Below are 14,740 nucleotides of genomic sequence, written 5' to 3' on the forward strand. Positions count from 1 at the left end.
CATAATCCACCCTAGAAGTGATGAGTGCCTGAATGGCTGATTTTCTGGCTGAGAATGAGAAAATGCAAACATTTTTTCAGATCGTCTCAACTTTGATTTGTTAAGGACTTTAACTGTTGGTGAACCAAGCTCAGGATAGATCTCACTTTTTCAGAATGTGCTACAGACCAAAGCAAGAGCCCACCGCAAAATCAATTTATGGTGGAAAGGAAAGATGGCCATCAAATTTGACACCAAGATTTTTAACTACTCCACCCTGCAGGCCAGGCATTGGGGGAAACATCAAGCCAAAAGATTTCCTAAATTGCCTGGGAGTTTTAACAGAAAAACAATAACTGCCAGTGTTGCATATAGACCAATTCATACGGTGAAATATGTCAGGTGAAAAATGGGCTTCAAGGAAACCTATGTATTTCTGAAATTGTCACAAGATATGAAGTTTAAGAGCAGTGGTTATTTGTACATCTCTGAATTTCAAGGTAGCCTTGCTAGCATATGATTTGGAGGGTATTTTTCAAAATGTCTTCTTTCTTACACAATGGCTTACATTTGGAAGGTGTAATTGCAGTGAAATCCTATTGGGAATAACACATGTTCTACTATTCTATGCTCCCACATGTCTTCTGATAAAAATGGTACTCCACTTGTGTGGGTATGCCTACTACCTGCGACAGGAATCATGCCAAAACACAAAATGGACGCATCACATTTTTCTACTGAAAACTGACCCTTTTCCCCCAAAGTGGATACCTGTGGCTTTAAGGCCCTAGATCAGTCGGCATCTTGGGAAACCTAGAAAACCTGTAAATCTTTGAAAACAAGACACCTGGTTTTATTATCCAGATTCCCTTGCAAACCTTGACTAAAAGAAAAACACATTTTCCACAAATGTATCTGATGGAAAGTTCTGGAATCTGCGGGGAGCCACAAACTTCCTCCCACCAAGCATTTCCCCAGGTCTTGTGATAAAAATGGTAACTCACTTGTGTGGATAGGCCCAGTGCCCGGAACAGGATACGGCCCAAAACACAACATGGACACATCACATTTTTCCACTCAAAAGTGACCCATTTTTATTAAAGGTGGTAGCTGTGGGTTTTGGGCTCCAGCTCGGCCGGCACCTATGGAAACCTCACAAACCTGCACATTTTTAACAAACCGACAGCCAGGAGTGTATGGCTTGCATGGCTCTTACACACACACCCATTGTGGGTGAAAAAACACACATTTTCCTTACATTTCTGTGATGGAATCTTCTGGAATCTGCAGGAAGCCATGAAATTCCTACCACCCAGTGTTAACCCACATAAGTAAAATGTGTGATTTCGGGCAATGTTTTAGTTGTGGGTAAGAAATCTTTGTGGGATCCATGCAAGGCACACCACCCTGGAAGCCTCTAGTTCTCAAAAATGTCTGCAGTTGGTAGGTTTTCATGGGTGGTGGCTGAGCACGGCCCAAATTCCACAGCTATCCCTATTGCTGATCTCTCCATTTAGCCCTTTAGGGCCTTTTATGTAGTGGTCTCTTGGCCTACTCACACAAGTGTGGTACTGTTCTTATAGGAAGACATGTGGGATCTCACAAGGTGGTAGGACATTTTTGGCTCCCCACAGATTGCAGACGTTTTCCTCACAGAAATTAGAGGAAAATGTGTGTTTTTAGTCAAAGTTTGAGGATTGCAGGGCATTGTGGGGAAGAAAATGCTGTGGGATCCACACGAAGCATAACACCCTGGACTTCCCCGAGTGTCTACTCTTCAGAACTGTCTGGGGCTGCCAGTTAGTTTTTTGCAGATGGCAGCCTACCCAAGCCCAAAATGTGCAGCCATTCACCATTGCAACAGGAAATGGCTCAAACGTAACGTGGACACATCACATTTTTCCACTCAAAACATACCATTTTTTAGCAAAGGTGGTAACTGTGAGTCTAGTATGCTTTTTGCCCCCCGCCATAAGGGAGCAGATTTGGGGGTAATGACCACCATCTGCCCCTGGGGTGGGGGCAGAAAAACTGTCAGCATGCTTTGTTTGGGGATGGGAGCATGACCATGCCCATGATGAGCAGCAGCCACACCTATATTTAAAAAAAAGAAATAATCTGTTGTGTCTAGTGGGCTTTCTGCCTCACTGGAGGGAGCTGATTGGGGGTAATTACCCCATCCACGCTCCAGGGGTAGAAAGACTGTCTGCCTTGTTTTTGGGGTGGGGACATGATCATGTCCATGAAGGGCCGCCCCACCCCTATATTAAAAAAAAATCCCTGATATCTAGTGGGCTTTCTGCCCCAAGGGGGCAGATTGGGGGTTATCCTGGGTGGCAGACAGGCTGTTAATAATTGTTTTGTGGAGTGAGGGCATGACTATGCCCATGAAGGGCTGCCCCCACCCCTATATTTAGTGGACTTTGACTCCCAGGGAGGAGAGGGGTGCAGATCGGGGGTAAATATCCCCATTCGCCCCCCAGTGGGGGCAGAAAGTCTGATTTTGTAAGGTGCTGGGGGAGCACACGTCCTTGCCCAAGGGGGAGCTCCCCAAAATCCCTAGTGTCTAGTGGGTGGATCCCTGCTTGATGAATGCTCTCCTATGGTGATCCCCAAGCAGGGATTCACTAAACAGTGCTCAGGGGGTTGAGATATGCCCCCTGAACACTGATGCAGAGAAACTAAAACGAGCCAATGGGCTTGTTTTAATTTCAATTTACTGTAATGACGTCTGTGCGCCCTGCCTGCTGCTCGTCATTACACTGAACCAAAACAAAAGACTCAGGCTGATCAGGAAGCTCTTCCTGAGCAGCCCGAGTTCAGAGAATAATAAAGGACTCCCTTTGATGTAGAGCACCACAGGGGCCTTTATCTGCCTCCAAAGTGTCATTCAATGGCAGACAGACACACAGGGAGAGTAGTGCAAGTGTCGCCCATTGACCGACTATGACCCAATAAACACTATACACAGCATCATACTTATTAAATCAGTTCTCAAAATTAAGCAATATGCGTTTGGGTGGCTATAAAAACACTGCAATAGAGGGAAAACTCTTAGTAGTAGACATTTAAAAAGAATAAGATGGGGAAGTAAGCATCCTAGGACCGGTTTTGGGGTATCACCTCTCATCAGCCAGGCAGCTTGATTCTAGTAGCATGATAAGCAAGAGACCCACATCTGGGCATACTCTTTCCACTTCGGGCGACAAATGCAAAAAGAACGGACAGACTGGGGGTGAGTGGTTGAAAGTTTCAGTACTCCTTCCATCATCTGCTGTGTTTGATATGTTTGCCCTGAGTGGCCAAGGGTATGCCCAGACGTGGGTCCCTTGCTCCCTGTGCCACTGGATTCCAGCTAGCATGGCTGATGAGGGGTGATACCCCGAAACCGGTCTTAGGATGTTTACTCCCGGACCAGGGAGCTCCTGGTCTGGCGGTACGGTCTGGACGGTTCCATGAGGAGCAGGGTCAATGCAGATTTGCATTGGGCTGAGTCCAAACTGGGGGGAGGGGCATAGTGAGCAAAAGAACGATGAATTAAGCCCAGATCCATGACTGGGGGGAATGGTTGGATAGTTTCAGCACTCCGTCCATCATCTTGTGTTTGCTAAATAAGAAAATACATTCATATATTTATAAATAGCACTTGCATCCAACAGGAAGAGAATAGATTTTGCAGGAAGTTATTAGGCGTCCCAATCTCCACACCACAATATACCTGCCATAAGGAACTTAACTTACATTTTATCGAAGATTTTATTACGGCCCGCCCTGCCCTTTTCTGGTTAACGGTCTGGAAAAACCAGGACACATCACAAACGAGAGAGATTATCAGTGACTGTATAGGATGCGCGAAAGGGAAGGACATACCATGGCTGTCAGGGGTGTATCAGAGCCTTTACAGCATTAATAAGGGAAGAATTTAATCAGATCCTAGAACAGCAATGGCTGCAAACAAAAGTGAGCTCAGGAGCGCGCTCTATTCGCTGTAAAGAGCAGAAAGGTTCAAAAAGGAATCTAAAAAATCCCTTGTTCATAGATATATGACTATTGAAAATGCTGTACACCCGCTGGCTAATTACATTACCTTCCCGATGAGCCATTGGAGAGGGGCCTTTTGTTACGTTTAAGGGCTGGCACTATTCAATTTCTTTTATGTTTTCCCCTTGGTCACCACTCTGATCTTGATTACACACCTTGCCCGTGTGATCGACAGAGTGGCCAATCTATTTTACACTTTGTGTTCTTTTGTAAATATTACTCAAAGTATATTAAGAGGTTCCTAACTCCGTATTTTAAAAAGCATATCCCCATCAGCTTGGAAAACGCTATCTTGAGATTACTTATCCTGGATGATGAAGAGTTGGTCTTTCGCACAGGCACTTTTTTGAGAATTGTAGTTCGAGCACTTCAAACGATGTGTAATCCCTTAGCTTTTATATCACCTATTAATGAATTTTTACGAACATAACAATCATTGTATACTGTATGGTCCTATGGTTTTTAACTTGTTTGTTGTTGTCGTGTCTTTGTGCTTTTATGGATACGAAATTATTCGACTAAAGTGTCTTTGAACCTTGGTCCTAGATAAACGGAGGTGCTTTGGGTCAGCCCTCTTTGCCCATTGGTCTGCCCAACTCTCATTCATATTTTCCTTTAACTCTCAACAGTAGACAACATGGGGCAATGGGTCAGTCCACTTCAGCCCTAAGGCTCAATCTGAACGGTGCCTGGTGGCATTTTTCACTGATCACATTTTATATGCAACTATAAATAATTGTACAGTGGGCCTGATAATGCTTTTCCCGTTTGATTTCTAATCATTTTTAGTTATACTTGTGTATCTAAACTATGTCTTTAGGTTACAATAATTCCTTTCCAACAGTACTTCTTCTTTGCTCCAATAAAAAGAACCGTTTCCTGTGATATGCATTGAAACTAAAAAGGATTTCTAATTGTAAAAATGTTATTGCACGCCTATGTTTAGACGGCACGAAAGCATGCATTTTTCCATCATTTGTATTTTTTGTGGAACATGTTCCCAATAAAAAAACACTATTGCCCTAGCTTCCCATGGCAGACCTATTAGCTTTGCAAATACTTATTTAAATGGTTATTGGTGTTGATGGTGCTGCCTTTTCCCTTCTACGTCGTTTCTTCTGTGTCTGAAATAGGCTTCTTTTTTTAGTGAATGCTGCTTTGGAACTGGAGACTTTTCGATGCTGGTCTTCTTTTCGTTCAGTAGTCCTAGGACTTCTGTTGTCCAAAATGGCGACCACGAAATCCTGCATTTTAACAAGAGGTGTGTGTTGGGGGCGGCTCCCACTAGGAGCCAGCTCTATGCCCCCTGTGTTACTAACTGCCTCCTCACCTTCAAGTAAGTGCACTTATAAAATAAAGGAAAGTGCACATAGAACCCACAACACACCAGGAACTGCCCTGAGTGGACAAGAGCGGAACACACCGTTTGCAGTTCCTTGTTTGGAAAATCATTTCTGTAAAAACACTAAGGACGGCTCTCTAGCTAGCAAGTCAACAGGGGCGACAGGGTGACTGACTCAAAGGCCCTCTTTCAACTTTTAACATAATAGGAAAGTGCCACGGGCAAAAGGGGGCTTTTGCTTCAAGGCAAATTGTTTTGAAAGAAGGACTAAGCAAACTAGCAGGCAGGGATTGAGGCCGCAAGCATGCAAGGTACAGCAGCTCGCTTGGGTCATCCGTCTTGGTGGCAGTCCATTGTATGCTGCAACAGTGAACTCATGTGCAACCAACAGCTGAAATATGAGCATATAAAAGGGTCTAATGCCTGTGACATGACCCAGCTAATTCGCAGTACACTGAAAAATGACCCTAGATTTGGCAGCCTCGTTTCACCTCTACTTCTCAGCCAACATATTTTCCTTACCTCCTGCTCCGTGTCTAATGGACGGATTCTTTTGCGGTCCATTTGAAAATCATCATCGCCATGTCCGTCACAGGACTGTTTCTTGGCAAATAATTTGGAAGCTAGAGTAGGCTTTGTGCCACTTGCATCTGAAACAGAAATAAAGTACAAGTGAGGTCACAGTCAGTAATCTTATTGAAGCAGCACAACACTAGGGTGCATTTGTTGGAACTACACCTGTGAAGTAGACCCGCGTTATGTTGGACGGTTTCAGAAAGCTCTAGAATTTTAGTCAACACTACCGTACACAATGCTAAAGCCTCTACGTTGGACCACACTTACAACAGTAGAGCACGACTGGAGGTCTCAAAGTAGTGTGCAGGGCTACAGATTCCAAAGCCAAGCCTGTCTGAAAGTGTCAGGTAAGACCTCATGTCACTAGGGGGCACCACAAATGCAAATTCTAAACGTCAATCAAAAGAAAACTGCATGCTAGGTGCACAATTTCACATACATGGTAAAGGTACATAAAATGACCCGCATTCTGTTTACAGAGGACCACACTTTTCTAAATAACATCACATGATTTCCACCACCTTCAAATGTGAAGGGGCTGAGACCCAGAATGCGGAATCGCATACGTGTGGCTGATGACAATTAGGGAGGGAAAAACATTTTACTGATGGGGAGTCGAACTATACATGATTCTATAACCACATAAGATCTTATTCACATAAAGTTCACAAACTGCAAGAAGTCAGTCAGAAACTGCCACCCTTATTAAAGTAACCGTAACCACTTGTAGGTTTTGAGGCAGTAACCATGATTGACAAATAAATCACATCATTATGTGGATCGCGATGTTAAGGAAGTTATGTTTGAGACATGAAAAATTAAAGCTACTGTAACCGACGGGTTATGGTATTTAGCATCACGGCATCCAACCCACAGTCAATCTATGAAATAAAGAAGAATGGTTTGGGGTGCGTTAGGGAAAAAGTGGTAGCAACAACTATAACTGGCCATCACAAAAACTAAAAAAAGTGTAGAACTTAACAAGTTAACGTTCTACCTTCATCTCCTATCACAACCCCTTTGTATTAAGTCAACCTTAACTCTCAAACCTCTTATTATTTGTCAAAGTTTAAAATAATATATATTTGAGGGATTCATTGATTATGTTTGTAAGTTTGTAAAATGATACATGACGGTGAATGTTCTTAGAGTGACACCGTAAACCACAGGTAAATACTGGTTCTCTGGATCCTTGATGGTTGGTGTATGGTAGTAGTTGTTTTGGTGTACAATGGTAGGTGTGCTTATGTATGATGGTGGCTGTGGTGAGCATTGATGGGGCAAGACCCTCTTTCCCCCCCAACCAGGGAGTTATAAGACTTAGGGACTTATTTCGAGATGGGCAAAGGGAATACTCTGTCAAAACGTGGCACATATGGAGTTCGCTGTATTACACCTGCCATAGGCTATGGTTTGTTTGTAATGACTGTTAATGGAAGATCCACCACTTTTGTGACGGAGTATCCATTCCCCCAAACATTAGATATGGCCCTTAGTCATCCAATCCCTGGACTTTAGGCAAGGGTGGGGAGGAGAGGACCTTGTCTACAGTCAGACCAGGCCAAAGAGTGGGTGGAAGAAGATTTTGATACAACTGCATCCCATGTCATTATGCAAGACTAGACAAGGCAAGCAAATGACCACCCTCTCATGGATCCTCTACACAAGACATATGCATACAACTCAGGACATGGGGCAGTTGTCAGCAGCCCTTCTTACCCCACATCCTTTGGCACAAAGAATAACATCACAGGCAGCTGACAGTAGCCTGGGTGTCTTGACTAAAAGAGTACAAATACTACTGTGCCTACTGCTGATTGTAATAGCTACAGTAATTATGGTTCTTGTGAGGGAATGGACAGACGACAACATCCTCAATGAACGACTAGTGCAGGTAGAAATGAACTGCTGTGGGCTCATATCATCTCCTGCAGTCCAAAATGAAGGGAAGCACACACAAATAGGTAACCAACAAACACATACTAAGCAGTGGCGCTGGAAGTAGGGGTGTTGCAGCACTCCCAGGCTTAGAGACACTTCGGGGGGGGGGGGGGGGGGGGGGGTGGAATAGACAATTAATGGTAATGGGCCCAATCTCTGAGGAGTTTTTTTTCTGAGCAGCCTTTGCAGCCTTATAACTAATCAGACAATATTTCTTACAGCCCATTGCATATTCTTTTATTCTTTAAATCTATCTTTACATCTAGCTGCAAATTGATGATATTTTGTAGCTTTAGTGGCCCTCACGCTGGGCATTGAGGAGGATGAAAGGTGACTTATCACACTCAAATGCAAACATACATTTTCTGTTTGCCTTTATAAAGATTAGACATGTTTTAAAATGGGGCCCCTCTGGACTCTCAAAGCTGGAATATGAGGAGAACTAAAGATTGTGGTATGATAATTTTAGACCTGCCAGCCTTATGGCGGTCTTCCCCCAAACCTTTTGCCTTCTCCCTTCCTATTTTGCTGATCTCGTTTCTGTTGGTATTGGGACTGTGCATTTATGGGGCAGTTATCAGCAGCCCGTCTTCTACTAATCAGTGCTACAGTGCTTGTGCTCTCTCCCTTTACCATGAAAGAATTAGTTTACACCCAACTGGCATATTTATTTTACTGTAAGCCCCTCGTAAAGTTGTGCTACATATACCTCTGGCCTATAAATGAAATGCTACTAGTGGGCCTGCAGCACTTATTGTGCCTACCAATATTTTTTTTAATAATTCTAATTTTACATTTCACAATAAATTCGAGATATTTGTCTGCAACATTTTTGCAATAATCTGCTTTCCATCGATATGTAGACATGAATGAATACAATACAATGTTTGTATATATCCATATCACAAGTAACGCTGCCCATGCGGCTATTGGTTGATAATTGTACATATGGGTGAGAGTTGTTCCATACCCAATTGCAAGGCATTATCCAATTTATAGCATATAAATGAAAGAAAACAAGAACAATATTAATATTACTTTGATAATGCCACCCACTTAGGTAGCCCTGCAGTCTATGTGTGCAGTTTTATACTGGCATTTCGACCTGGCAAAATAAACCTTTTGCCATGCCCAAACCATCCTTTTTTATTTCAAAATATTTTTATTTAATTTTTTTTTAGCGAGAGCAGCAAAAGCCTTACATATGCAACAGTTTCAATATAATCATCATCCACCCTGGTGAACAGATCGTTCGTAAAAAATATAGTTTACCCTCGAGTCCCCTTGGATGAGCAATGAAACACACAACACAGTTTCAACAGGATATGTTGCGTATTCCGAAATGTCGGCTAATAGTCTACAAACCTTTCTAGAGAGTAACATGGACACACCATCCATTTTAATACATAGCGGTCACCCCTACGGTAGACCCTGAACAGCCCAGAGGGCAGGGTGCAGTGTATTTAAAAAGTTTTACATGTACTTTTAAGTTTTACATATCTTGGTAGTGAAAAACTCCTACATTTTTCACTTCTGCAAGACCTACCACTCCCAAAAGATAACATTAGATTACCTTCTTTTTCAAAACTTATATGATTTAATTCAGCTAATGTCACTTGGCTAACCCTCCTCCTCGAAAAAATGTTCCAGTACCACTGCTCACTGCGCACAAGGTTACTGAGAAGGATTAAAAAAAATAGTCTTTTTGCTGCAGAACTACAGCTAATTATTAACTACAATTGCCGCTTGTAAACTGCAAAAGGCATTTATAAAAAAAACTGCCTCACCTTATATCAGGCACACAAACCTATTTTAAAGGTTTGTGAACTTACTAATATTTTTTAAATACTCAGTCCCAAAGTGGCCACTGAGGACAGGTGGCTGGGCGCAGAGTGCGTTTGTTGTCCATGTCCTGTTCCAAGTGCACACTCCACAACGCCTTTGGCTGTGCTCGGAGTCTACTGTGGCAAGGGAATAGGTGCAGCCCACTGTTGAAGGCCATGCTCTGTAGGTTTGGAGACTTAAGGAAGGGATGAAGGGTGTGGTCAGAAAACATGGCTTGATTCTAGTAATCGCTATACATGATCAGACGCTGTTAACTTTGGGTTTTGGAGGCCCATGGACACTGAGCATGACCTTTGCCTACAGTTCGCAGACCCTACGTGTATTAGGTTTTGAGGCACGGGGACACATTATTTATTTTCTTTACTTCACATTTTTATATACCGCAACTCTAGCTTAGATAGGCATCAGTGAGCTTTACATTAGGAACAATAGACAGGGATCTGGATCTGAACAAGAACAAAGAGACAAAAACAATTGGTTACAACTTGCATTACATTCAGCAGCAAAGGAATAAATGAAATATCCAGGTGGAAGGGGAGTTAGAGACAGAGAGAACAGTGAAAGCAGTTGGAGAGGAGCAAGGCAAGGACAGATGGAAAGAGTTAGTGTTGGGACAAGTTAAGTAGGATCAGGAGGAAAATAAGAATAGGGAAAGGTGGTTATAAGTCAAAACAGAGTTTAAACAGGTAGTTTTTTTGTTTTCTGAGGGTTGGAAAAAGGTCCTCAAGACATCAGAGGTCTTTGGGAAGAGAGTTCGTTCCAGAAGGTTGGAGCCGCACAGAAGAATGCCTGGGTGGCAACTGAGAGGGATGTTAAATTATTGGTTTCAAGTCTAAAGATCTCCTTGCTCCTGAGGGTTTTAGATCCTCTTAAGATTATTAAGGCAGCTAACAAGAAGGAAGCTTGTTTTTGCACAAGTAGATTTGAACATGATGCAACACGTTTGCATTTAGTTTTCGCTTCAACTAGAAGCCAATGTAATTCATAATAAATAGGTGTGATGTGGTCAAATCTCTTAGCCCCAGAAATGAGTCTTGCAACATAGTTCAACAAAGCTCCCAGGGAATCAAGGCGAACGTGTAGACACTTGTCAGAATTGAGTAGCCGTAAACCAGCCCTGTAATGAAGAGACCCTGGATGACTATGCAAAAGCCTTTAGGTTGGAGCAGGGGCTATTGTTTTTTTCAGGAGAGGAGATTAGCTCTCACTTATTTTAATGTGTAGTTTCATGGAAAGGAGTCGGTCTTGCCAGATGCCATAGGCTTACTTTCATTGGTGAGAGTGAGGCAAAAGGGAGAAAAGTGCAGTCACAATAGCCATTTGTGGTTACATCTAGAATTATGGTAGAGGCAAAAAAAAATGAACTCTATCTTGCTAGGGTTAAGTTTAACAAAGTTGTTTGACATACAGGCTCTAAAATACGATGTCGGTTGGAGATGCCTCCCACCGACACCGTTTCAGGGAAGGAACTGCTCGACCTTAGGTGGGCGGTTCCGACAACCCCATTAGGATGGGGCCGCAAATGGTGAGGTCGCAAACTTTCATTCTTCAATGGGAGTTGGTGCGGCGGGCTGAAATTACACAAGCTCATATTGAAAAGGGAAGTTTGTACAAATCCCTGCACCGTGAGGCAGGCTACTCTCGGTCCTTGAGCCCATCAGAACCGAGTCGGATTCCCCCACCGGTTTAAACTCCGACCGCCGTCATCCTAATGCGGAAGATGGAGTTCAAATCTACCATCTCGGTCGGAGGCATTTCGACAGACATCATAATTAGGCCCACAGTTTGAAATTTTGAAAGGCAAGTTTTCAGAACACAAACATCATAACAGAAGATTTTCTGATTAATTTGGGAGCCATTCGCATATCGGTGGATTGTGACACTCACATTTTTTAAACAGTCTCGCAGTGGTTCAATACATAAATTAGAACCCAGGAGTGAACAGGAATGAACTTTGGGGAACACAGCAAAAGATAGGTTCTGGGTCAGAAACAAAATGGTATTGTGTGTTCAGTGGCCACTTCACATTGTCAAAGGCCATGCACAGTGAATCGAGAGACAAAGTGACTGGTCACAGGGTATCGCCTTTGGTCAAGACATGGGATTAGTGCATGCTGGCGATGGCCAAAGACCCTGCATAGCAGCTTTAGCTCTTGGCACAGGATGTTAGTGCGCAATACATGGGTGAAGGCCATGTCCTTTGCCCAGTGGCCACTGCAAACAGCCTTATCTGTGAGTACCTGTTCTATTCTGCAGGCATGAACTGGCAAAGGATAGAGGATGTGGTCTAACAAGGCAGACAACCTCAAATCTGGTAAACCGGGTTGGAGTTTCGGCAATGACGCTCAACATCCTGTGATTCTGGGAAAATCACTTAATCTCCCCGTGCCTAACAAAAATTCATGTGTCCTTGTGTAAGGCAAATGGTGCTCATGTAAAGCGCCTTATATCTGATGCCTTCAGGTCAAGTGTGCGCTGTATAAAACTCCGAAAAAAAAAGGTATGTAGCAGGCTACATATTTGGTGCCATGCCTTGTACATTTGGCCCTGGCATGTGGACTCTGAGTGTACACCCTGCAATTAACAACCTTTCCTCCACAGCCTACTGTGCATGTCCTTTAGAAGTTCCAAGAAGGTTAATGTGTGGTATACTGGACACAGAGAATGGCTGTGACCAGTGTGTTGAACCGGACATTCATGTATGTCTTGTGCTCATTTACCCCTCCCCCTGGATTCTGATGGGAGTCCTTCACTGCTCAACTTTAAGAACATCTTTATTTTTAAAGACATCGTGCAGCAAAAGTGTAAATATAGGATTGTCTCTTCAAAATTCAAAAAGTGTATTTAATTTACCTGCAGAACCTTTTAACCTTAGTTTATCAGACTAGATCAGTGCATTGGCCAGTATTAATTTGATGGTTTTCAAATGTGAATTTATAAACTTTATTTCTTCCCTCCACCCTGACAATAATACCAATGGTGAACTAAAGAGGCAAATCAGTTGTTATGTGCACTCTTTGGGTGACCTGGCTTCCTATTATAAATTAACAGCATTATATTTTATTAAATCAAACACAGGAGAAGGTTTTGTACAATGCACCTCCTTAAAAAATTAATTTTGAGGCCCTCTTATTTGTGATAATGAAGAAAAAGGAGGGAAAGTGAAATAAAACAATTGCCTAACGTCACACAATTTAATACAGTGCGGAAGCTGAGATTAATCCCAGGGATTCTGGTTTCACATTAGGCAATTATGCTTCACTTCACCTACACCCACCCTAATGCCAACTCCATACCGCCGAACCTCTACCCGGCTGGCATCAATGCTGCCCTCGGTCACTTCACAGACAAAACCTGTGGCCCCTTGGAAAATGTTTGTGAGTACCCATTGTCTCTAGAGCATGTCAAAATTCGGACAAAGCGTACATCACTTTTATATATTTTTGTAGATTATATGTGGTTCGGCTGGCTTATTTCAAATATGAAATGTTTGTTGAAAGCTAAAGACTATATCCTATTTAGTTGTCTATGTTGAAGGAACATAAAAATATATTTAGGTTAGTCAAAAGGTAAGGTTTTAGTGAAGACATTGTTACCTAAAACAGAAAAGTTAGGTACCTGTAACAACAGTTCTCCAGGGAATGTATCTTTCTCATATCCCTCATCCATTTAATCATTCCCAGCCTTCAATCTGTGCCACAAACATGATAACCCACAATTCTATTTTATATTTAAACAACACAAAAATGTTTTGTTTGCTTCTAGTTTTTTTTAAAATATATTATTTTTCATAATAAAAAATAAAAGTAAAAATAGTTTTAACTAAAAAAGTAAGACTGGTTCCTTAAATGTTTTTTAAGGTAAGTGGAACCTACTTTTTCTGAGAGATATCAGCCGCTGAAGCTATTTTACAGCAGGGGTTTCAGCATTTGAACTGTAACCAACCTCAACAAGCATTTGCAATGCAATAGGCCTCGCATTTGCAAGAGTTGGTGCTATTGGCATTGTAAATGACAATGCCTTTTATTAATTTGTTTTGAAAACCTACAAGCCATGCATAAACATGCACTTTGTACGTATAGTCCTTGCTTACGAGAAGCAAGGCTGTCAGTAAAAGAGACTGCCAGCTTTGCTTCTCATAAGCAAGGACTACAATTACAAAGTGCTTGTTTACGCACAGCTTGCAGGTTTTCAAACGTTTTTAATAAAAGGACTTGCCATTTACAATGCCAATAGCTCAAACTCTCGCAAATGCAAGACCTATTGCATTACAAATGCTTGTTTTAATGAACTGTGCAACTACAGATTTGACTCTAGTGAGTACCCGCCTGTGGCGGCGCAGAGTACTGTGAGCCACAGCATCCCAATGCTAGCCGTGCCAGGGGAAGGCCAGATTCCGACAGAGACGGGTATCCCTGAGACAACATAGAAGGAACAGTTCCACAGTGTCAGGAAGCCACCCGAGCCCTGTGAGCCACGGATATCTCAAGTCACCAGAGCCTGTGGCCGGGCAGAGAAAAGCAGTGTGCCATGGTGGCACAGAGCTACCTTAGACCGTGGCAGGGCATCCTTTTAAGATGAAGTTTCGTGCAGCTCTGTCTTAAATGCATCAAAATGATTACAAACACAAAATTGTTTTTTCCCCCAAGGACTTGCGAGTCTAATAGGCACCAGAGAGGCACCAGTGCCACTGCATTCACACTTATAAACATTTGCATAGCTCCCACGCGGTTGTCTCTTGAGAGGCGCTGTATCAGCTGTGCGTTTTCCTGCAGACCCCGGCCAGTATGCACTAGCTGTAGTGCAGTGTGAGGGCAGCAGCAGCCCAGACCCCTCTGCGGAGGACGCCCCCTGACCAGCTGTGCGGGGCTAACAGAATGCGGGTGGGATATTAAGCCGGCCTTTGATTAGTAATTACAGTTATATGGGAATCCCAGCATATGGCATGATAATCCACATTTGTAAAGCGGCACAATCACCCGTAAGGGTCTCTAGGCGCTGGGGGCCGTCGGGAAG

At 42.9% G+C, this 14,740-nt stretch overlaps 1 protein-coding gene across 1 annotated transcript in view; it reads right to left on the reverse strand.

The window, feature by feature from the left end:
* Positions 1 to 14,740, reverse strand: part of BRIP1 (BRCA1 interacting DNA helicase 1) — a 1,426,214-nt gene that overhangs the window by 1,224,830 nt on the left and 186,644 nt on the right. Inside the window, exon 5 of the mRNA XM_086954933.1 lies at positions 5,885 to 6,012. Coding sequence (XP_086811059.1) covers positions 5,885 to 6,012 — 128 coding nt within the window. The remainder of the gene's footprint in view (positions 1 to 5,884; positions 6,013 to 14,740) is intronic.

The sequence above is a fragment of the Lissotriton vulgaris genome, chromosome 2_1, assembly GCF_964263255.1.
Source record: "Lissotriton vulgaris chromosome 2_1, aLisVul1.2, whole genome shotgun sequence".
Taxonomy (NCBI): Eukaryota; Metazoa; Chordata; class Amphibia; order Caudata; family Salamandridae; genus Lissotriton; species Lissotriton vulgaris.